This window comes from Lepidochelys kempii, chromosome 1 (assembly GCF_965140265.1).
Source record: "Lepidochelys kempii isolate rLepKem1 chromosome 1, rLepKem1.hap2, whole genome shotgun sequence".
Taxonomy (NCBI): Eukaryota; Metazoa; Chordata; order Testudines; family Cheloniidae; genus Lepidochelys; species Lepidochelys kempii.
Window position 1 is genome coordinate 209726490 of NC_133256.1, and position 22670 is coordinate 209749159.

At 50.6% G+C, this 22670-nt stretch overlaps 1 protein-coding gene across 2 annotated transcripts; it reads left to right on the forward strand.

The window, feature by feature from the left end:
• Positions 1–13098: 13098 nt before the first annotated feature.
• Positions 13099–21065, forward strand: GPR162 (G protein-coupled receptor 162). 2 transcript variants are annotated; one of them, XM_073311592.1, is made up of 5 exons: positions 13099–13507; positions 16217–18114; positions 19022–19211; positions 19680–19870; positions 20118–21065. In XM_073311592.1, the coding sequence occupies exons 2-5, from the start codon at positions 17248–17250 to the stop codon at positions 20646–20648; spliced, it is 1779 nt and encodes a 592-aa protein (XP_073167693.1). In that variant the 5' UTR covers positions 13099–13507; positions 16217–17247; the 3' UTR covers positions 20649–21065. The 2 variants fall into 2 exon arrangements, with proteins under 2 accessions (XP_073167693.1, XP_073167697.1); XM_073311596.1 differs by having other exon boundaries at positions 19719–19870.
• The last annotated feature ends 1605 nt before the right edge of the window (positions 21066–22670 follow it).

Below are 22670 nucleotides of genomic sequence, written 5' to 3' on the forward strand. Positions count from 1 at the left end.
CAAGGGGGACCATGTGGGCAGTTTATGTACACTGGGACGTCCCTTGAATCCTTCTGAGAGATCTGGATGAAATTTTCACTGAGGTATTCTGCAATCTTCTCCCAAAGGTTTTTAGGGACCGCAGCCTTATTTCTTCCTATGCGGTAGGACACTTTCCTACACCACTCAGCGATAACTTCAGCAAGCACCATTGCAGTACACAGGCCAGCAACATACAGGCCCAGGCAGCTTTGGGACACTAGCAGCAGCTGCACTCTCTGCTCTGCACTGAGCTAACAAATCACCACTGCCTGTGGAAAATGACAGTGCCAGTGCCCTATCTTCATAGTGTCATGCAATCAAGCAATTCTCTCCATTTCCCTCACCCCTGGTGGCCTACACTCACCATGGCTGGAGCTGTGAGTGGTCCTGTTGGGATCCAGCCGAAGGGGAGGATCCACAAGGTCCGGGATCTCAATTAATTACGGGGGACAACTAAAGATATAACAGGGACAGGAGTGAGGTCACAGAGCTAAATGAAAGGAACCTGATGGGGACACCGAGCAGAGAACCCCAGACAGCGCCCACTGCTCCTCAAAGGTGTCAAGGGAGACAGTGGATGCTGCCCAGAGGAACTTTGCCCTGATGCATGAGCGGACGGAGGATCGGAAATAGGCCCCGAAGTCACAGGAAACCCCATCAGCCAACCTCCTCTCCCTGGTCTTGTAGTTGGCCATTTTGGCCAGCGCTAGGAGGAGGTTGACAAGGAGGTCCCGCAACTTTGTGGGGCCACAGATAGGGAGTGCGTAGATAAGGTGGTGAGGGGAAAAGTGCAGCCAAAAATGCAATAGGATGTCTAAGAGGAGCCGGAACAGGGGCTGCAACCTGATGCACTCCAGATACATGTGCGCCAGGGTCTCCCTCATACCGCAAAAGGGGCAGGTGTCCAAGACAGGGGTGAACTGTGCCAAAAAACATGGCCATGCTCATAGCTCTATGAACTGACATCCCTTGGAACCAGGGTGGAGTATAGGCTGGCCCACTGGGGTTCCTCACCCTCCAGAGGTGGTAGGAGGTCACAGAATCATAGAATATCAGGGTTGGAAGGGACCTCAGGAGATCATTTAGTCCAACCTCCTGCTCAAAGGGGGACCAATCCCCAATTTTTGCCCCAGATTCCTAAATGGCCCCCTCAAGGATTGAACTCACAACCCTGGGTTTAGCAGGCCAATGCTCAAACCACTGAGCTATCCCTCCCCCCAGTTCATGTCGGGGCGGGACACGAGGGTGAGGACTTGAAGGGTGTGGAGCATGAGCGTGTACAGATGTTTCTTTGGCGCGGTCCAGAAATGAGCTGGCTACAAATCGTGCAGCCAGCTCACGGTGAAGGGGTGGGATGGCTGGGTGGGTCCACGGGGCAGGGGCCCCACGAGACGGTCCAGAGGGCCTGGGGTGTAGGGTGAGCAGGTGTCGCCATCCCGCAGGACCCAGTTGAGGTAGACCTGAGCAGTGGGTGGCAAAGCAGCCCTCACCTCCTGAAGTACTCACCAGGGAGTACAAGGGCTGGAGAGCCCAATGTGCTGAGCAAGCATCAGGGGATCCAGCCACTCTCCCCAGTCGTAGTCCAGGAGGTCTCCGAGTCTGGTGACTTCTGCCAGGACCAACCTCTGTCACACCGAGGGGGGACTCCGCCACCTGCACATGGAGCTGGGGATTGTGTAGCAGGGGCTCCGCGAGGAGATCCTCCCTCTCGGTGGCTGCCACGGACCTGGTCACTGAAACCAGTTTCCAGGTCCGGAGGAGGTCCTGGTAGAAGACTGGCAGCCCGGAGGGGTCTCGCGGAAGACCTCTTGGATGGAGATAAAGGAGCTGCCAGTTGTATTGGAGCCCTTGGAAGCGGCACAGGAAGGTGTGTACCAGTATGCTCCACACCGGACTACCTGCACCATAAAGGAGCCTCTGCAGGGCCTGGAGGTGCACAGACACTTCAGGCCCTGTCCTCCCTCCTCCAGGGGCAGGTGGAGGTGGAGCTGTGAGTGGTGCCAGGCACAATCACTCCAAAGCAGAAGTGTCAATAAGCATGTCTTGTTTAACACTTTAGGGGAGCAGCAGAAGGGAGCTCTGAATCTCAAGTTTTGCTTTCTGTTGTGACTGTACTGACAATGACACCTCTGTGTGTTATATCTGCTGTTGCAGCCAAGAGGGTTTCCCTCTCCACACCCGTGGAATGCCTGAGCCAGACAAGGAAGAGAAAAAAGAGGACTTGGGATGCAGTGCTGCATCGGACCATTAGCACAGGGTCTAGAGGATGAACACTGCAGACAGTCTGGAGAAGGAAAGAGCAGACAAGAGAAAGGCCCAGGAGTCCCAGCAGGAAAAGGAGAGGGAGACGCATCTGGGCACAATGGGGCATCTCTGGCAGCAAACACAGGTGCTGGGACTCTTTGTGGACCTACAAGTTCAACAATCCCGAGTTCTCCTGCCTTTGCAGTCCATGGAGAACTCCATTGCAGCACCTCCCTACACCCCCAGCAATATACCATATGGCATCAGGGGCCAGCCTTACTCCAAACACTCCACCCTGCGGGACATTAAGGACGACCCGAGCTTCACATACACTGACCTTTGAGAGCCACAGTTGGGTGTGTGTAGCTAAATTGGACATGAATGTTCTTTCCCCTTGATAATTATGTTCTAATCTTTTACAGTAAAAGCTGTGTTATCCGGCACGTTAGGCAACGGAAAGCTCTAGAAACGGGTATTTCTGATATCTCCAATACAAATTGTTAGGATAAAGATATTCAGGTCTGTCTGTAAAGGCCTATACTCTAAGAATTTAGGTGTATTCTTATCACTTGGCTAATTATAGAGGTATAAAAGAAAGAATCAAAATCACTGTCTGCTGGTGTAAGGGCCTTCTCTTACTGCGACAGTCTGAGGCCCTGTTCTTAGGCTAAGGCCTTTGGCTAAGCAGCAGAGGCAGCCATAAGCTGGGAAGCAACCGGTCACATCCTCACATTCCAAACTAGTCACATTGAAATAAGGTGCTATTGGGCTGTTAGGCACTATCAGGACAGAATTGTATTCCTATCACCTTCAGAGAAAGGGAAGTGCCTAGAAAATGTAAAAGGAAACTTAGTTTGATAGCATCCTGTCTGGCAAGAACTCACTTATCAATAGCTGGGATGTGAAATCCTCACTTCTGTATTGTTTTGTCATTATAGTTCCCACTTTGCTATTGTTTGTCTGTATAATCTCTGTCTGGTTCTGTGATTGTTCCTGTCTGCTGTATAATTAATTTTGCTGGGTGTAAACTAATTAAGGTGGTGGGATATAATTGGTTACATAATCATGTTACAATATGTTAGGATTGGTTAATTAAATTTCAGGAAAATGATTGGTTAAGGTATAGCTAAGCAGAACTCAAGTTTTACTATATAATCTGTAGTCAATGAGGAAGTGGGTGTGGGTGGGTGTGTGAGATGGGAACAGGGAATGGGGGTAAGAAAATTGGAATCATGTTTTGCTAAAGGGGGAGATGGGAACAGGGAATGGGGGTAAGAAAATTGGAATCATGTTTTGCTAAAGGGGGAAATGGGAACAGGGAATGGGAGTAAGGAAATTGGAATCATGTTTGGCTAAGGGCAGGAATGGGAACAGGGACACAGGTGTAAGGCTCTGTGGTATCAGAGCTGGGAAGGAGGATACTAAGGAAGGAAACTGGAATCATGCTTGCTGGAAGTTCACCCCAGTAGACATCGAATTGTTTGCACCTTTGAACTTCGGGTATTGTTGCTCTCTGTTCATGCGAGAAGGACCAGGGAAGTAAGTGGGTGAAGGAATAAGCCCCCTAACACAAATCTTCAATAGGGTTGCCGGGGTCTTGGTTTTGACCAGAACACCTGGTTGAAAGGGGACCCTGGCGGCTCCAGTCAACACCACTGACCGGGCCATTAAAAGTCCAGTTGGCGCGGAGCCGGCAGGCTCCCTTACTGGCGCCACGTGGCTCTCCAGAAGTTGTGACATGTCCCTGCTGCTCCTAGGTGGAGGAATGGCCATGGGGGCTCCATGCACTGCCCCCCACCTCGCCCTGAGTGCTGGCCCCACAGCTCCCATTGGCTGGGAACCGTGGCCAATGGGAGCTGTGGGGGCAGCGCTGCGGGTGGAGGCAGCTCACAGAGCCACCTGGCTGCACTTCTGCCTAGGAGCCGAGGAACATGTTGCCACTTGCGAGAAGCCACCCAAGGTGAGCGCCGCCTGGATTCAGTACCCCGAAACCTCTCCCACGCTCCAACCCCCTGCTCCAAGCCCTCTCTCGCACCCAAACTCCCTCCCAGAGCCTACACCTCACCCCCCCTCCCGTGCCCTTACCCCCAGCCCTGAGCCCCCTCCCGCACCCAAACTCCCTCCGAGAGCCCAAACCCCGCACCACCTTCCGCATTCTGAACCCCTCAGCCCCAGCCTGGAACCCCCTCCTGCACTCCAAACCCCTCATCCTGGGCTGCACCGCAGAGCCCGCACCCCCAGATGAAGCCCTCACCCCGTCTTAGTTAACCAGAACTTTTGACTAACCGGCACTCCCCATCCCCCCAACATGCCAGATAACAAAGCTTTTACTGTATTAAGTTTTTAATGTATCTGCTTTAAAATTATACAGATTTTTCTTTTCACTGATCTTGTTACTGAATAAAATTCTATTATTTGGAACATAATTCATCCTTATTAGTTCACACTAGTCTTTTTTTTTTTTTCCCCTTCAATGTACCTCTACATTCTGGAAATTTTTCTCTAAGTGATTCATACAAGGTCATACAGGAAATATGTGGCAGATCAGGGAATCAAACCCATATCAACTAAGCTTCCAGCTACCTCCCCAATCCTTCCTCGATAAACATACAAAATATGTTGTGACTTTTAACACCCATTCTTCCCAACTACTCAGAGACGACTCAAATGTATTTAACTTCATATCTCATACTGCTCTGGTATGTTGTAAAAAGATGTTTAAAAAAAAGGTAGACACTGGAAATTTTTGATCACATAGTGTGCTTTTTGAAATGGTTGAAACTGACCTCATACTGATCTCATGTTGTTGTTTTTTCCCCCTTTCAAGATTCCTTAGAAAATTCAGCAGTTCTCAACCTACAACGCTGCATTTGAAATTGCTCCTCTAACTCCAAAAACAGATTTTATAGAATGTTTTCACCTCCATTAAAATGAAAAGCTGGCTACAACCTTAACAACCATAATAGTGATGTTAAACAACCACAACACTAAACACAAGCATAAATACACATATTACTACACCAAAACATGACACAACCACAGTGAATTAAAAACACAGTATACAATGTTTAAAACAAGCATAATAATCCACAATAAAACTCAAACAAATTGACATACAATGGCAGAATAGTTGTGTATAATAGTTGATAGACCACCACAATAGTACACAACCACAAACACAATGATAACAACCATGATACCCAACTCTGAAAAGCTGCAACACACAATGACAAACCACTGCAATTTATGAACCATCACACAGAATGACGGAACCATACTGATAACACACCACTAAAAAATAGGAATAACAGCAAAATGAAACCACATTGATATGAAATTGCACAAAAGGACCCAAATAAACAATGCACAACAGTATCTGCAATGAAAAAACAATTACAACAGCTGGAATGCTGCCCAGTGGCACATGACCAGAAATGGCAATGGTTTTGAAAAAAAGCTGGACGTGTTGTAGGCTTTCCATAATTGTTTGGATTACTATTATCGATGCCGTTCCTGGGCTATAGTAAGGAACCAGCGTTTCCATAAACACACTCATATCCCTTCCTCTAGTGACTGGGTCAAGCCCCAGGACCCATCACACATCCCCTGGGAGGCCCCAGAGATTGTGCCCCACCTCAGCTCCAGAAGGAAACATGGAGAGAGCTGGAATACCATGGAGGGGCTTTAGGGGCACGGGCAGTGCTGTGCATTCTGTGACTAGACTGCGCTGCCCAGCCCTGCTGAGCTAGAAATATGTGTGCCAAGATAACCCCAGCTCATGGTCACATCTCTCCGGGTCCCTTCTCTCCCTAGTCTATTTCTGTCCCTCTACTCAGCAGCGTGAGGCTGTGATTCTGGTGGAGTCTGTCAGACCCAATCTGCTCAGTTGTCCAGCATGATTCATCCTCCCTAAGGGCTGTGCAGGGCAGCGCTCCTGTTCCTCAGCAGTGTCTCCGGTCCTGTACATTTCTTCCTACATTCCTGAGGTCTGAGGGAAGGCACCCAACACCTCTTTTCATTTCTCTTTATCTCACAGAGAAAATGTAATGTTTCCAGCTGTTGCTTTCCACTTTACTGGCTCATCGGCCAAGTTCAGCAGTGACAGAGGAGCAGCCTGCCATTGCCCAGCTCTGGCCTCCACAGTGGACCGTAGTGGGCACCATGATGGTGCATGAGGCAGGGAGCTCTGCACTGGCTATTTTCTCATGGTTTACACCTGTCATGGGGAATGTCTGCAAATGGGGATTTGCTAGGAAAAACCCCAGGTTGTGTGTGTGCTTGCATCCAACGCTCTCCCCATAATTATGGGAATCTGGAACAGCTGGGCTCCTCCACACAGGTTTCCATTGTCTGCTCCAGCACCTCTGCTTGCTAGGTTTGTTGGCATTCCCCAAACAGAGGGAGGGGAACAGGGTTCCCCAAAGCTTTGCAATTATCATTCGTGATGTCTCTTCTCTGGAACTCTAAGCCCCTCTCTATAGGGGTGTAGGAGCCTGCCATTCTGAGTATCTCTAAATCCTCTTTGCATATATTTTTCAAGGAATCTCTGCTCCAGATCTCTCAGCCCTTCTCTAAAGGATTGCCAGCTCTCCTGTAGGTATGCCCTTGAGAGGCCTCCCTCTAGAGCTCTCCGCTCACTCTTTTCTTGCTGTTCCTTTTGTTCACCATGAGGAGGTGCTCTGCATTAAATCCCAGGGCAAGGGCTGGGCCTTGGATTGGAACAAATTTCTCAGTCATTGCTGTTAACTTTGTACCAGTTTAGCTGAGCCTACAGACGCTGAGTTCCAGAGGTCCTCAGGATACAGAGGACAAGAGAACTGTGAGGGCAAGGTCTGGTGGCAGAGGTAGAGCTTGCCTCAGCAGTAAATCAAGAGGGGAAAGAGGAGGAATATCAGCTCCCTTATTCATCACCCATTGACCGACTGGTTTCCAATTTTCTTTGCGCTGGACTTACGAGGTCCCTCCTCTGACCCCCACTTCCAGAGGCCTTTTTCAGATTCGGAGGATCCATTTTGTTCCTGTGCTCTAGTTACACAGTCCACAGTGACCCTTGAAAGGCTGGCAAGGAACTGAACCATTCTCTGGCCAAGCCTGGGATTCCATCCAACAAAGCAACTCAGGGTGGGAACTCTTTGCGGCCTCAGAAGTGAATAAGAGTGGTGCTTGCATGGTGAGGCTACACCACTGAGGGGGTCTCTGCACTAAGTAGAATTGTGATGGGGGAAGGCCAGGGCCAGAGTCCAGCCCTGGCTGGGATGGTTTTAGAGAACAGAGAGGAGTTGAGGGACCTTCCACCCCTCCGGCAAGGTACTCTAGTGGGACAAAGGGCACAACTGTTGTCCTGGCAAAGGAGAGGGAAGGAGAATGGAGAGAGGAGGTTGTTCCCTGACATCTGCAGCTCCTGCTCCACTAGGAAAACACAAAAGAGCTTCATGAATTACTGAGCAATCTCACCCTTGGGCCTTGCCTGGTCGTTTATACCTGTGCAAAGTGGAGATAAAACACTACCCCATCAGAACACTCCACATGCTCACACCACCAACTTTGCATGTGCTAGAATGTCACAAACAGTGTTCCCAAAAGCTGAGTCACCTGAAACCTCCATCTCCCCCTCCTCCCCTTGCCCCCCACAACCCCACGCCCCACACCGCACACATAATGGCAGGTAGACTTCTGGACTGACAAATACAAAGTGATGCATATTGCAAGGAATAATCTGAACTCCCCCTACACCTTACTGGGTGCTACATTAACTGTAACCAATCAGGGAAAAGACTCATTCAGTATAGCAAGGAGAGGAATGCTAAATAATGGATAGCAAGAGAAGGTAAATCAAGGGCTCCTATTTACTTTTTCCTAATACAAGAACAAGAGGCTGTTCAATGAAACTGAAAGGCAGAACACATTGAAAATTGCTAAAAGGAAATATTCTTTAACCAATACACGACTTGTGGAACTCTCTGCTCCAGGATATCATTGGGCCAAGAGCTACTAGGATTCAGAAAAGTATGAGAACATCCCCATCATTACATTAGACCAGGAGAAAAGCAGGAGGGAAGTACAGATCTGCCACATGTCATGTACACTCATGCATTTGGCAGGACTGTTGTACATTCCCCTATCTCAAGGAAAATGTCACACACATAATATGAGAAAGAGAGAGAGAGAGAAAATCTTTCTTTCACAAGGTACCCAGTTGCCTAAGAAAATGTGTGTTAGGCTGTAACCAAGCATATGCAAGTTTTAATCCTAACTCTTCCACTACCTGCTGTTAGTATTTCTGTGCGGGTCATAATAACCCATATTAATCAAGGCCTTGTGTCCTCTTACTTTGTGCAACTATCATTCATCCATTTTTTCAGATAAGAGAAATGAGTGGCTTCACTCAATTACTTCAGACAAAGCTGGGAATAGTCTCTCAGTCTTTAATATGAAAGGCCCACATTACAGCTATACAACCTTTTAGAAGTAACATGCCAAATTGTGTGTTTCTCTGTGTTGTCTCTAACCATTACTCCACACTCTGCTCACAGAGGCAGAAAGAGAACCCAGGAATCCTGATATTCAGCATTCCAGTGCTGACTCACAATAGTTGTGTAATCCATTGGCAGAGTGTGTGTTGTAAGGAACTTCTGTGACCTGCTCCACAAAGAAGTTAATAGCCTGCTTCCATTAGCAGTTGTTCAAGTAGCTGATAGCTGTGCTGTGGAGTGAAGGGTCATGGCTTCAAGGCCTATTGATGCCTTGTGGTGTCCTGAAAAATAGCTATACCTATGACCCTCTTTCAGCTAGTGTGGGAGCCCTGAATAATTATTAAAATTATTTTATTTAGCAAAAGATTATATTTAGAGGTGAATTTAGATGTTGCATCAATATTTGTTGTACTTTTAATGTTTGTATAATTGTTAATAGGAGTTGTCCCTTTAAGAGCAAGGCGGGACATGTCACAGTAGCATGTGTTTGAAGGAGAGCGAGAGCAGCGTGTGGAAGATTTTGCCTGTGGGTACATCTACACTGCAATACAAGACCTGTGGCACAGCCACGACTAGCCAAGCCAGCTGACTCAGGCGCACATGGCTTAAGGGGCTATAAAATTGCAGTGTAGATGTTCAGGCTCTGTATGCAGCCCAGGGTCTGAGATCCCGCAAGGGGGAAGGGTTTCAGACCTTGGGCTCCAGCCTGCAATCAACATTGCAAATTTTAGCCCCGAGCACCAGCCCTGTAAGCCTGAATCAGCTGACCTGGGCACTGAGACCCTCAAAGTGCACACATACTCTGCGTGTCCAGAGAGTGGAAGAACCTGGGTGTGTCAGTTCCTGAAAAGTCAGAACTAAGACGCTCCTTTTTCCAGAAAGCAAGCTTTATCCCTGAAAGTGTAACATGAACACTTACTGGGGACTGGATGTCTCTAGGCATTGCTAATGAGCTACAGAGCCTTTTGCATCTAAATCATCAACTTGAACCCAGCCCAGCCCAGTTGTTCCTAACTAACAGAGGTTTGGTGGCCCCTCTAGAAGATGAGTTTGTGGGAGCTGACTTCCAGCTCTCCTGTTACAAACTCAACTGGAGCTGGTCAGAAAAAAGCTGATGCAATATTTTTTGTCAGAATTTGCCAATTCATTGAAATCAAAACATTTTGTGGAGATGATTCAATTTCGGCCATGTTCCTCTGGAATCCAGGCAGGGTTCCAGCCTGCCAGGCAGGTCCCATTAGAAACCTGCCTATTTCCTGCCAGCTCACCTGCCCAGCTCCTTGCAAGCTCAGCCAGCAGGCTGCTACAGAGCTCAGGGTTCCAGGGCAACCTGCCAGGCACATTGCCTTGAAGTTGGAACTCCCTTCCCTTTCACAGAGAATTTTGAAATTGTGCGGTTCCATTCCAAATGGGAGCAAAATCATACCTGGAAATATCAGAATGCTCCGTGAAACAGCATGACCTTTCCTTGCCCAGCTCTCTTCACCACTATACTTTGCATTGATTAGCAGGCACAGCAGCAAGGCCAAAAGCTTCCAAAAGCGGGACCATGAAATACTCGTTACCCCTAGAGGAAGTTACCCCAGATGAGAGTTGAGGTAGGCTGGCAAGGCAGTATGGGTGGGAAACTTCCCCTGCTGATATCCTGTAGATAAACAGGCTTTCGTTCCGCAGAACAGACAAGCCAACACCTTTCACCAGCATTAAGCACACACATATTTTCAAGATGAAGTATATGGGTTTATGCAAATTATTTGAAATTATGCAAATTGTCTCATTAAAGAATTTTAATAAAATGTCACAAACAGATCTGCACACCAGTTGGAAGCTATGGATACAAATCCTCCTAATTCAAGGCATAAACCAACCACTAAGTGACAGCAACTGGGAAAAAATTACTCCCAGGGGCAGGTTATTCCATAAATTGTCCCCAGGGCGTTTCTTGACCCTTCCTCTGAAGCATCTGCTACAGAACATTGTCAGAGACAGGATACTGGACTAGATGGACCACTCTGGGCTAATCTGGTCTGGCAATTCCTATGTTCCTAGAAATGACCAGAACACAGTGGCTTTGTGGCCACTCTCACATTTTGGGAATGCCCCTAGCACATCCCTTTTGCCAGTGCCAACTGAGAAAACCTGGTATCAAGCCAGGAGCCAGGACAGACTCTTTGGAGTAAAGGATAAGGATGAAGTGGGCCCTCTATCCCTGCTCATTTCACTCTGTCTATGTCTCTCTGCCTGACATGAAGCCATTTTTACCCTGATATTGTCCTGTTTCTGCTCATGTCCTCTGAAATGGGCCACATGCCCAGGTGCTAATAAGATGCAAAAATGCCTTGATTGAGAGCAGATCTCTTTGGTTCTTATGAAATTACCACCCCCACCATCCTTAACTTGCTGTTTCATCACTTTACACCACCAAGAGCCACAAGGTTCCACAGCACAACAGATGGCTATATCTGGGACCCAACCCCACCCCAGCCAGTTGAGCTCAGATGAAATCACTTGGTGCCCTGGTCTCATGTCAGGCATGAGCACTGCATTTTGAGTGCACACAGCAAAGCTGGGAGGACCACAGGATCTCTATGTATCTTGAACCCTTGACTCCCATCCCATCCTTAGCCCAGATGGAGGAAAGATGTAGGAATCTAGGCCCTCATTAGATATGGGAGAATTATGGTTTTAAATTTAGTTGCAATATTAGCATGAGCACATAGACTCAAAGCATGGAACCAAAAAGAATGAGAACACAAGAAAGAAGAGTTGTGTTAAACTTGTAGGGACCCTTCAAAATATCAGTGTTATCTTTTTACAGTCTGGTCTAAAGTAATAGAAATAAAACATGGTTAACTGGGTACAAGATGCAGTAAATAACTGACTACATAAGAAACGTCTTCATCTGGCCTTAGTTAAGCCTGATAATTGGCAATGATGTTACTTGTTTGCTAAAGAGTATAAAAAAGTAAACTCTTAAAAGGTTCATTGCTAAGAGCTGCTTGGCCAAGTTGGAGCGGACCAATATGGGTCTAAGCACCACTTGCTTTAGCCCATTTTTAAGTATCTTGATCAAATGCTTATCAATGTTTTGTTGCTGTTTGGATGTAATAAATTGCTTATTATTTAGGCTTTTGAGGCACATTTAGAGCAAATGTATAAATACAGTTCAGCCATTGGATTTAATAAAGGAATTTATGGTTAAATTGGTGTCTTGGAAATACCCTGCATAAATAGTAATAATTCTAATAGAGGGAGATGCCAGCTTCTAGAAATAACATACATGAGGACTCTGGCTGATGCAGTCACCTCACTAAGGGGCCCTCACATTGAGGAGGGAGGGAGTTGTGGGTGTCCATTGTCCTGGGAAAATCTTTTAGTCCCACTGGATTCAATGGGGCCTGGAGCTTCACACTTCTGGTCTGAGAGGTGACATTGACTGGGCATTGCCCCCAGCCCCCTTTATCCCAGCCTTCCCCATACCCCTGACCTGGGATCAGGCTGTTGAATGATGGTGGGGGAAGGCCCCAGACCAGCTGACTGACCCCACCATCCAGCTGAGTCAGATCTCCATACCCTGACCCATCCCAGGCAGCTCTTGGGGTCTCATCTCATGCAGAGACCTCTCTGAAGCCACCAGCCCCTCCATGGCCTCTTGTAACTTAAGCCCCTGAGTCTCTCTCTCTGACTCCATCTCATACCCTGGCTCCCTCCCCACAATTCCTTCTCTTGGGGGCAGGGACTCCTCAAGTTCTGCCCAGGAGGGATCTCAGTCCCAGTCCATCTGGGTCTCCAAATTTGTCCAAGGTGGGGGAGCAAGGGGAGGATGGGACAGAGCCAGACAGATTGGAATGCTTTGGCTGCACCTGGGAAACTACCTGCTGCTGACAATGGGTGTCTTGCATCTGAATGAGTGCTGAACCCAGCCTGTCCTTAGCTACCCTTGCAGCTGAATCGTGCCAAGAACCAGCTCAGAAACCAGGGCTGGGCCCTGCTGTGTAGCTGTAACACACACACCCCAGCCTATACACACATACACACCCCAGCCTGCCCTCTCCTGCCCACATACCCCACTCACACCCAGTATACCCTCTGCCTCACACACATACCTGTCACCCACACAGGCCAGTCTTCCCTCTCCCTTACACACTTGCACAGATCTCACACCTGTAATACACACCCATCTACTCTCTCCGAGTACACACACAACTCACACTTGTAACACACCAGCCTGTCTGCTCCGTAACCTAGACACGCCCTCACACCTGCAGAGCACGCAGACACCAGCCTGGCCTCTCCCAGGCTAACACACAATAGAGCACCCTACACACACACTCCTCCTACTCCCAACAGGAAACAAACCGCTGGGAAGCCCAGCAGAACAACACCCGCCTCGGGGAGTGCGGAGGGGAGGGACTCACACTCACTCTCTCTCTCTCTCTCTCACACACACACACACACACACTAATAGACGATCGATTCAGCCATTAAGCCTGAGCCCTGTTATCTCCTCGCCCCGCCGCCCGCCCCCCTCCTTGCTGAGCACAGGCGATCCCAGCGCCACTGATCCGGAGCCAGCGCTGCTCCCTCCATCTCGCGCTCGCTTGCTGTCACTCCGGCGGGCGGGCGGCTGGCGGGGCCGAGCCCCGCTGCCTGCGGCGCCCTGTGGCTGGGGCATGTGGGCCGAGGGAGCGAGCGGGGGACGGCAGAGCCGCCCGCACACACAAGGAGAGATGCTCCGGTCGCCATGGCAGCGCCAGCACCAGCGAGAGGTAAGATGGGTCCCTTCAGCTCCAGACACCAGTGTGTGGCCAGGGGGAGGGGGCTGGCCCTTCGCTGCATTTCGCCTTTTCCTCCTTTCCCCCTGCCTCGACCTTCCCTCTTCTCTAGCGATCTCTAAGTGTGCCCCCCTTGGCACTCCCCCTCCCCCTCCCCCCCCCCCTCCCGTCTCACTCTCAGCCCATCGGGATGCATCTCCTGCCCTGGAGGTGACTGTCACCTCCACACACAGAGGCTTGTGCTCTAAGGCCTTATCACTCTTTTGGTCAGTATTCTGCTGGCCATGGGGCCCTCTGCACCTTGTCCCTGTCCCTCTCTGTCCTTCTTTCCCTGGCTCTTATTCTATCCAGCCACCACTTTTTCCTTCTTTTCCTTTGTGCTCCCCCCTGCATCCCTCTCGAGGGGAAAAGGAAACCAGCTTGCCCTGTCCCTGCACTGCTCCCTTCATCCTTTGCCCCCAGTGCCCCTCCACCACTTAGGAATAACCATGGCAACTTCTTTGTAACCCTTTCCAGTTTCTGTGCCTCGGGCAGGAGACAAAAGGACAAGGTGGGTGCAAGAGGCCCTGCAGCTCTGGCCTGGCCCTCGCACCTTTCCTCCCCACCACCCAGGCAGCACAGCCAGACAGATACTCCCCCCTTGCTCCATCTCTGTTAGACTTTAGAGCTCTCTCACCCACTCACTCTCCTTTTGGGTCATCTTCATCTCAGACCTTTTCCTCTTCTGCCTTTCCCTGAGTCACGAGTCCATGAGCTGCACTTCCCAGCTGGCAGGATGGATGGTGGGAGGGTGGCCTTTTGACAGGAAGCCCAGGCAAGCAAGGGGACAGGGACAGGGATCTGCCAGCAGAAAGCTTCTGAGACCCAGACACCATGAGCCACCCGACCAGTGCCTGGGAGCAGATTTGGACCCCATGGAAAACAGGAGGGGTCCTGGCTGGTTTAGTGACAGGTGTGGGTGGGCACATGAGACAGTGGGGCCTGGAAATTTCCCCTCCAATAAAATACTGTCTCCTTGGATTATTAGGGGTCTTTAGCTTCATAACTGTCTCCAAAGGCCACAGGCCTAACTGCAAGGGTGATGGTATGTTAAAAAAGCCCACAAAGTGGGGAGACTTGGGGTCTTTAAATCCAGTCATGGAGGACAGGCTGGTCCAGTCACATGCCTCAGCACCTTCGCAGAGTGAAAGGAGCGACAGGGGCTCAGATTGCAAGAGTGGAGGGTGAAAGATGAGGCTGAGGATAAAAAGAGAGGCTGCAGGTCAGGAATTGAGGCACATCAGAACTAAGAACTGGAATAGCAGATCTGAATAGGTCAGGATTGAGAGGCATTGGCAGAGCTGTGTGGGGAGCCCAGCATTGCAATACCAGGGGAGGTTGCATTGCAGTACTGAGTAGCATTGGCAGGGCAATGTGGGAGGCCAGGCCTGGAATGGCAGGGGTTTGTGTGGGTCAGAATTGAGGGGCAGCAGCAGAGATGTGCAGATAATCCAGGATTGATATAACTGTGGGTGCTGCAGGTCAGGATTGTGGTGCATCAGTAGAGCTGTGTATCAGGAGTTTAGGACTCACATAGCAAGTGGATGCAGGTCAGGATTGAGGTGCACTAGCTGAGCTGTGTATATTGTCCCAGGACTTGAATTTAAGATGTGTGGGTCAAGATTTAGATGCATCATCAGAACTCTGTGGGGTGACCAGAGATGGTACAGTGGACTGTGGATTAAGATTTGAGGATATTGGCAGAGAAATAATGTGACCTAAGGACTGGAATAGCAGGGGGGTTGCAGGGCAGGACTGAGGGGCATTGGCAGGTCTGTGTGGGGAGCCCAGCACTGGAATATCAGGAGAGCTGCAGGGCAGGACAGAGGGGCATTGGCAGGACTTTGTGGGGAGCCCAAGGCTGGAATAGTATGAGGCTAGTGCAGAGCAGGACTGGGGGCCACCATAAGAGATATGCAGGGAACTAAGGATAGGAATAGCTTTGGGTCCTCCAGGTCAGGATTGAGGGGCATGAGTAGAGCTTTGTGTGAGGGTCCAGGCCTGGAATAGCTATTGATCAGAATTGAGGTGCCATGGCAGAAATGTGTTGGGCTAAGACTTGAACCGCAGGATGTCTGTGGGTCAGGAGGCCACTGGCATAGCTGGACCCAGAACTGGAATATTAGGGGGATGGGAGGATACATCTCAAATGAGGGGCATTAGCAAAGCTTTGGGTGGGGAACCCAAGTGTGAAATAGCATAGGTACTGTGGATCAAGACAGAAGTGCACCTGCAGAGATGTGAGGATCTGAGGCCTGAAATCCAGGAGGGAGAGGGTTTGTAAGACAGGCTTAAGGTGCTTTACAGCTTCGTACAAAAGATTCACAACTGGAAGCACAGGGCAGGGGCTTGGGGATCAGGACTGAGGTGCATCAGCAGAAGTGTTGTGTGAGGGGATCCCAGGACAAATATGGCAGGGGCTGAGGGAGGCAGCAGGTCAGGAGGCAGCAGAAATGAGAGTGGGTGCAGGGGAGCCAGACCTGGATCTGCGGGGGCTGCAGGTCAGGACAGGCATCCATCTGGATAGTCTATTATCTAAAGCCACTGGGGAGAACCCTGCACAGCCTTAGATCAGAATGCTCTATTTGTCTGTGTGAATGTTGAGAGATTTGGGGAGATGGAAATATCTTAAATTGCCTTTTCTCTTTTCTCCCCCTTCTGCAGTGAATCTTGAGCCCTGAATCTCCAAGGGAGCCTGGGAAAAGGATCTTCCCTTCTCACTGTCCCCCAGTTGTTCACTGGTTGAGCCCTGCACCTTGCGCAGAGGAGGGGGACTTGTAGGAACAGAACAAGCTCTGGGAGTGGCAGAAAGGACAGTGTGCAGGGCTGGTGGTTGGGGCACCCTGGACAGATTAGATCATTGCCTCTCCTTCCCTCCACCCTCCATTGCCCGTCCTTCCCCCCACCCTTTTACAGCTTCAGCAGGGCGGGGGGGGGGCAGATATCATTAGCTCCCTGAGGCTGTGGTGTTTGGTGAGTGGGGGACTGTGCACTGTGCATTTGCCAACCCCACCATTATGCCCACAGCCTCTCTGAACCCCTCTGTTAGCCCTCCCCCCACCCTCCATCCCTTAAGGCACCAGAACTGAGATGCCAAGATCTGGCACATAGTTGCATCCCACTGAAATATCTGTACAGGTCTGAGCCCCAGAGACACCAGTTTACTTGGGTGTAGCCCTCACAGGCCCCAGGAAAAGGTGGAACTGAGAGCAGGTCTCACTCAGACTGGGCGTATATCGATGGAGCATGAAGCAGGGGATCCATCTCAGAGGGAGTAAAGGGGGAGAGAGGATGAACAGAGGGAGAGGAAATAAAAGAAAGCATGTGTGTGAGAGAGAGGGGAAGTTCTAACAAGTGATAGTGAGAAAGACAGAGAAAAGGAGGTAGACAGAAAAGAAAGAGAAGGGAAAAAGAATAAGGGAGCGAATAAGTGGAAGTGATCAAAAGAGTGAAAGAAACATAACAAGAGAGCAAAAGAGGGAAGGAGCAACAGATTGAAAGGGTTGCACAAAGAAAGGGATAGAGAAAAAGAGGGAGCTCTTCCCATATGCCCTGTGGCAATGTTTCTTGGTGACCCCTCCTGTGCATGCCCCTTGCTTCCTATCCAGAGCAGATGAGGCGAGAGTTGTCTGCCCCTGTGCGGGGTCCCTGTGCTTGATCCTCCTACCCTGTCTCCAGCTCCCAAGGTGGGAGGCATGATGCATCGTGGTGGGGGCAGTAGCATGGGTGACCTGTCAGAGTCAACCCTGCACAACAATTCGTTGTGGTGGCTGGCATGCGGGCTGCTAGCCCTGCTGGCCAATTCCTGGATTATCCTGAGCATCACAGCCAAGCAGCAGAAGCACAAACCCCTGGAGCTGCTGCTGTGCTTCCTAGCTGGGACCCACATCCTCATGGCAGCTGTTCCCCTCACCACTTATGCCGTGGTGCAGCTGCGACGCGAGTCCTCCGATTATGACTGGAACGAGAGCATCTGCAAGGTCTTTGTCTCCACATACTATACCCTCGCCCTGGCCACCTGCTTCACAGTGGCTTCCTTGTCCTATCACCGTATGTGGATGGTGAGGTGGCCAGTAAACTACCGGCTGAGTAATGCCAAGAAGCAGGCTCTGCACGCAGTGATGGGCATCTGGATGGTGTCATTCATCCTCTCCACTCTGCCCTCCATTGGCTGGCACAACAATGGTGAGCGCTATTATGCCCGTGGCTGCCAGTTCATCGTCAGCAAGATTGGGCTGGGATTTGGTGTCTGCTTCAGCCTCCTGCTTCTGGGAGGGATCGTTATGGGCTTGGTGTGTGTGGCTATCACCTTCTACCAGACCCTGTGGGCGCACCAAAGGCACCAAAGATGTCGTCACCGGCAGACAGAGGAAGCTTCCTCCTCCTTCCCCGCCTCAGCACACAACACCTTCAATGTGCCAGCCATCGTTGTAGAGGATGTCAGGGGCAAGAGGAGGTCATCGCTGGATGGCTCAGAGTCAGCCAAGACCTCCATGCAGATGACCAACCTCATCAGCGCCATTGTCTTCCTGTATGACACACTCACCGGGGTGCCCATCTTGGTAAGGAGCAGGCTGCCCCTTCTTCACCTCAATAGGACACCAACTCGCTCCCCAATTCCCTTCTCAAGGGATTGGCAGGTGTGGCCAAGAGAGGGTGGAGAATGTAGTAAGGTGGTCTCCAGCTCAGTGCAGTGCTCAGCTAGCCCCCTCAGTCTGCCCCACTGCGGGCTGCATTCCTTGGAGTGATTTAGCCCTCGCCTGAGTTCCACTGGAGAAGGGATGTGGAAGCCCCCTTTCTGTGTCCCTTTAGCTCCACACTGACAGCAGTGTACAATTAACCCAGCCTCCTTATTGCTTAAGACTTTAGATAAGAGGCTCTCACCTGCCTCCTCTCCCCAAACAAGAGGTCTCTATATTTGGCCCTGTGTATTTTCTAAAGGCATTCAGGGTGCAGGAATTTGCTTCTCCTGCAGCAGGAATATGTTTGCCTTATTCTCAAAATGGACAAACTATTTTTGCTCAATTTTTTTTTAAAGTGCTAACCCCACAGCTGAAAGGTGTGCAAAGCTCTGAATTACCAAGACCAGGGGGCTGGAATAGAAATTGTGCTTTGTAGACACCTATTTTAACTCCCGTGCATAATGAACACTGTTGAGAAAGGATGGCTGCTATAGGTCTCACATCTTCAGTTAACGTGTGAGAGTGCAGAATACGTGCTCTCAAAGCCCCCATGTCCTCCAGCAAACCCAGGGCAGCCCAGCCTTCACATTCATGACATCTGTAAGGGACAAAACAAGGAGACTTTGAAAAAACAAAAACCCAAGACCAATTATTTTAAGAACCCTTTGCCAATCAGTCATTTGACTGCACAGTTCACTCTCATGCCGTCTGTCTCTTCCCCCTCTCTCTTTCTGTGACCGTGTATGTTTCTCTCCCCCTCACTGTCTGTTTTCTTCCCACCCCCAAGGTGGTGAGTTTTTTCAGCCTGCGCTATGATACCGCCCCCACCTGGATGGTGCTGGCAGTGCTCTGGTGCTCCATGGTTCAGACCTTGCTGCTTCCCTCCTTCATCTGGTCCTGCGAGCGCTACCGAGCTGATGTCCGCACTGTGTGGGAGCAGTGCGTGGCCATCATGACAGAGGAAGAGGGGGATGACGGTAAGCCCCCCCTCATATTCCCTCCATCTCCCTCATCACAAACCCTGCCGCTGGGACAGACAGCAAAGGGGGGAGCCTGGCAGCACTGGGTGTTGGGCCAGAGTACTATTGGCAGGGCTAGGAAGGATTCAGGGTTGTAGCTGGGGTTGTGATGGTGGGGCAAGACACGGGATGTAAACCTCCAAACCACAGTGGGACCCCCCTCCCCAACATTGTGATCCGAGCTTCCATCTTTCTCTTCATTCTGGTGGCAAGACATTTGAGGATGGGAGCTGGGACAGGGTAGATCCAATACTCCCTAGACCAACAAGGACGGGGATAACTGTAAAGAGGGGTTCGCCATGCGGGAAGAGGGTAGGGGAGAGCTCAGAGGGCAGACAGCAGGAGCTATGGGACACATTGAAAACAAAGGAATGTGAAAGGAGGGTATGCAGGCTCCCTGAACATGTGGTGACAGGAGATTCCCAGCTGGCAGTGTTGTGCACCATTTCTCCCCATCGCCACCAGATGGGGCCTGTGAGGATTACGGCGATGGGCGGATCTGCAAGGTGCGATTTGATGCCAATGGCGCTGCGGCTGTGAAACGGGATCCCAGGGACGTCAAGCTGCTGCCAATGAGTCACATGCTGCTGCCCCATGACAGGGTGCACTATCTGCAGGTGAGTTGTAGGGACTGCAAGGGGCACCCTACCCTCCAGTCCCTTCTCTCTTGTGTGTTGCACCCAGATATTCCCCTCCTTGGAACTCTGTTGGGGTCTTAAGGGGTCACTAGCCTCCCATATGTGTATAACCCATGGATTCCCATCTCTGAAACTCTTTCCTTCTTTCCCTCTATCTCTGAGGTTTTCCCCAAACCTCACAGTATCTCCCTTCCCCTCACCTTCATCTCCCCTTACCTTCTTTCAGGTCCCCATCTCCCGGAGAATGTCCCACGATGAGACTAGCATCTTCTCCTCCCACCGCTCCACTCCATCCTTTCTCCACAAGTGGTCATCATCTGATGACATCCGAGTCGCCACTCCCCGCAAGCCTGGTGGCCCTGGCTTCCTTCCTCCTGAACTGCATGACTACCACCACCGCCGGCGGCCCCCTGAAAATGAGCTGACCACTCTCCGGCAGTTTCTTGAGGGGGGGCTGGTCCCCAGAGGGTCCAGCTCCAGCGCCTGCTTCTTCAGGGATGAGATCACCACATTCATCGACGAGACACCTCTGCCCTCCCCAGCCTGCAGTCCACGCCGCTCCCGCCTCCCACTCACATTGCGCTGGGACCGCCGCCTCTCCCTGGGGGGTGCTGAGGAGGAGGAAGAGGGCCCTGATCGGGCGCGACGCTGCTCACTGTCTGGCAGTGAAGACTGGCATCTGCAGGACAGACAGCAGGCTAATGAAAGGACCCTTGAAGCCTGCGAGGCACATACCTTCAGGGAGCTCAACCTATGAGACTGCATCAAAGACATACACTGCCATTGGGATTCTTAAATAAAACTGTCAATGTCCCCCAGCTCCTGGGACCCAATGGATAATTTATGTTCTCATATTTCTCAGCAGCTGGCAGAAACAAGGCAACCTCCATGTATGCTGAGGTGGTTGGGGGACAAGTGCAACAGGTCTGCACGAAGGAGCCAGGGACATGAGCAGCCTGTGCCTGCTCACAGGTTATAAATATGACTTGGGGGTTGCCCTCTGTTAGCTCCACCCCTTATTAGGTCCACGCTCTTATTAGCTCCACCCATCAATGAAAATGCCCGAGAGCAGAAGCGGGGACAGAATAGTATTAAAATTCTATATTTGGAGTGTCAATGTGTGTCTGTTTTTAAAATGCTGTATTAATAATAACCTCATTTCCGTGGCAACAAAGTGATTGACAAAATGTTTAATGAAGTTTCCCAGGCTTCTGGGGAGGGACATAAGGAACAGGCAAAGCTCCCACCGCCACCCATCTTAACAGTGCAGCAGATTAGAGTGGGAGGCCGCAGATATTTAACAGCAACAGTGCAGGGCAGGAAGTGAAGGGGAGTACTGTACCAGGGAGGATTTTCAGGACACAGGAGGGATAGTTCTGTTGTCAGTCTCAGGGGTGACTTAGGCTGTATCCACACTAGACTTTGTTCCTAAAATTTCCACCATTTCTACCACTGGTTCAGTTTCACCAAGGCACCAAGAATGGGTGTGCTAGTGTAAAAAGGCACTGGTGGCTGCTTGTGTTTTTACATGTCAACTAATGACACTTAGAATAAAAACCACCACCTTGTACCAGCCCTGTTCCAGAGAGTGGTTAAATCCACTGGAAATGATGAGAGTGAAGACAAGAAAAAAACATTTTGTTATGGAGCAGTGTTTCCCTGTTTACAGGCATTAGGATTAATCTTGGCTGCCTGGACTCACAGCCCCCAGGAATGGGTAAAGATACTGTCATGGCAGCATTAGATAGAGGTGTTCAGGGGACATTAGGGAAGAAGACCAGACAGGTAAGGAGGTTCAAAGATGGGGGTTAACAGCAGGAGCTGTCCTAGGTGTATAATGCAACCTGGCTTTATAATTGAACCCTGACACCAAAAGCCCATCCATCCAGCTGACCCTCACCCACAACCTGTAGAGCACCTGCTGCAGACCTTCCCACTTCACAGAGTTGCCAACACAGATTCAGAAACAGAACTAGGGTATCCTGGAGAGGAGCACAAAAAAGACTGTACTGTATGCAGACCCCAGGGACAGCACTACTGAACTTCATTCATGTTGGAAACCATAACACACCATGGCTGGTTTCCCCTTCATACCAAACTCTGAGAGGCAGAGGTGAAAGTAAGCCGGTACGCCCCGGTATGGCGTACCAGCAAGAGCCAGTGCACTGTACTGCAGTGGCTGGAGCCCCAGGTAGCGGTTGCCTCCAGAGCCCCACTGCTGGAGCCCTGGGGTAGCGGTGGGGGGGTGGTCCGGCAGCTATTTAAAGGGCCCAGGGATCCCCTGATTCTACCGCCCCGGCCCTTTAAATAGCCCCTGGAGCCTTGGAGTAGCTGCAGCGGGGCTCAGGCGGCTATTTAAAGGACCGGGGCAGTAGAAGCAGGGGAGCTACGGGCCCTTTACATAGCCCCCAGAGGCCTGGGGTAGCTATTTAAAGGGCTGGGGCTCCAACTGCCTCTGCTGCCCCTGTCCTTTAAATAGCCGCTGGAGCCCTGCCGCTTCCCCAGGCTGCTGCTGCTGCTACCCCAGTGGGGGAGGGGGGGACTTACCTTACAGGGTGGGCTGGAGCTGGTTCTGACCCCCTTCAGCCCCGCCCTTTCTGGGGGCCAGAACTGGCCCCAGCATACCGGTAAGTCACTTGACTTACTTTCACCCCTGCTGAGAGGTGGACCAGTATGTCAGTCACTGGATCAAAGGGAATGGGCGACAGGGGATGGATCACTTGATGATTACCTGCTCTGTTCATTCTCTCTGAAGCACCTGGCATTGGCCACTCTCAGA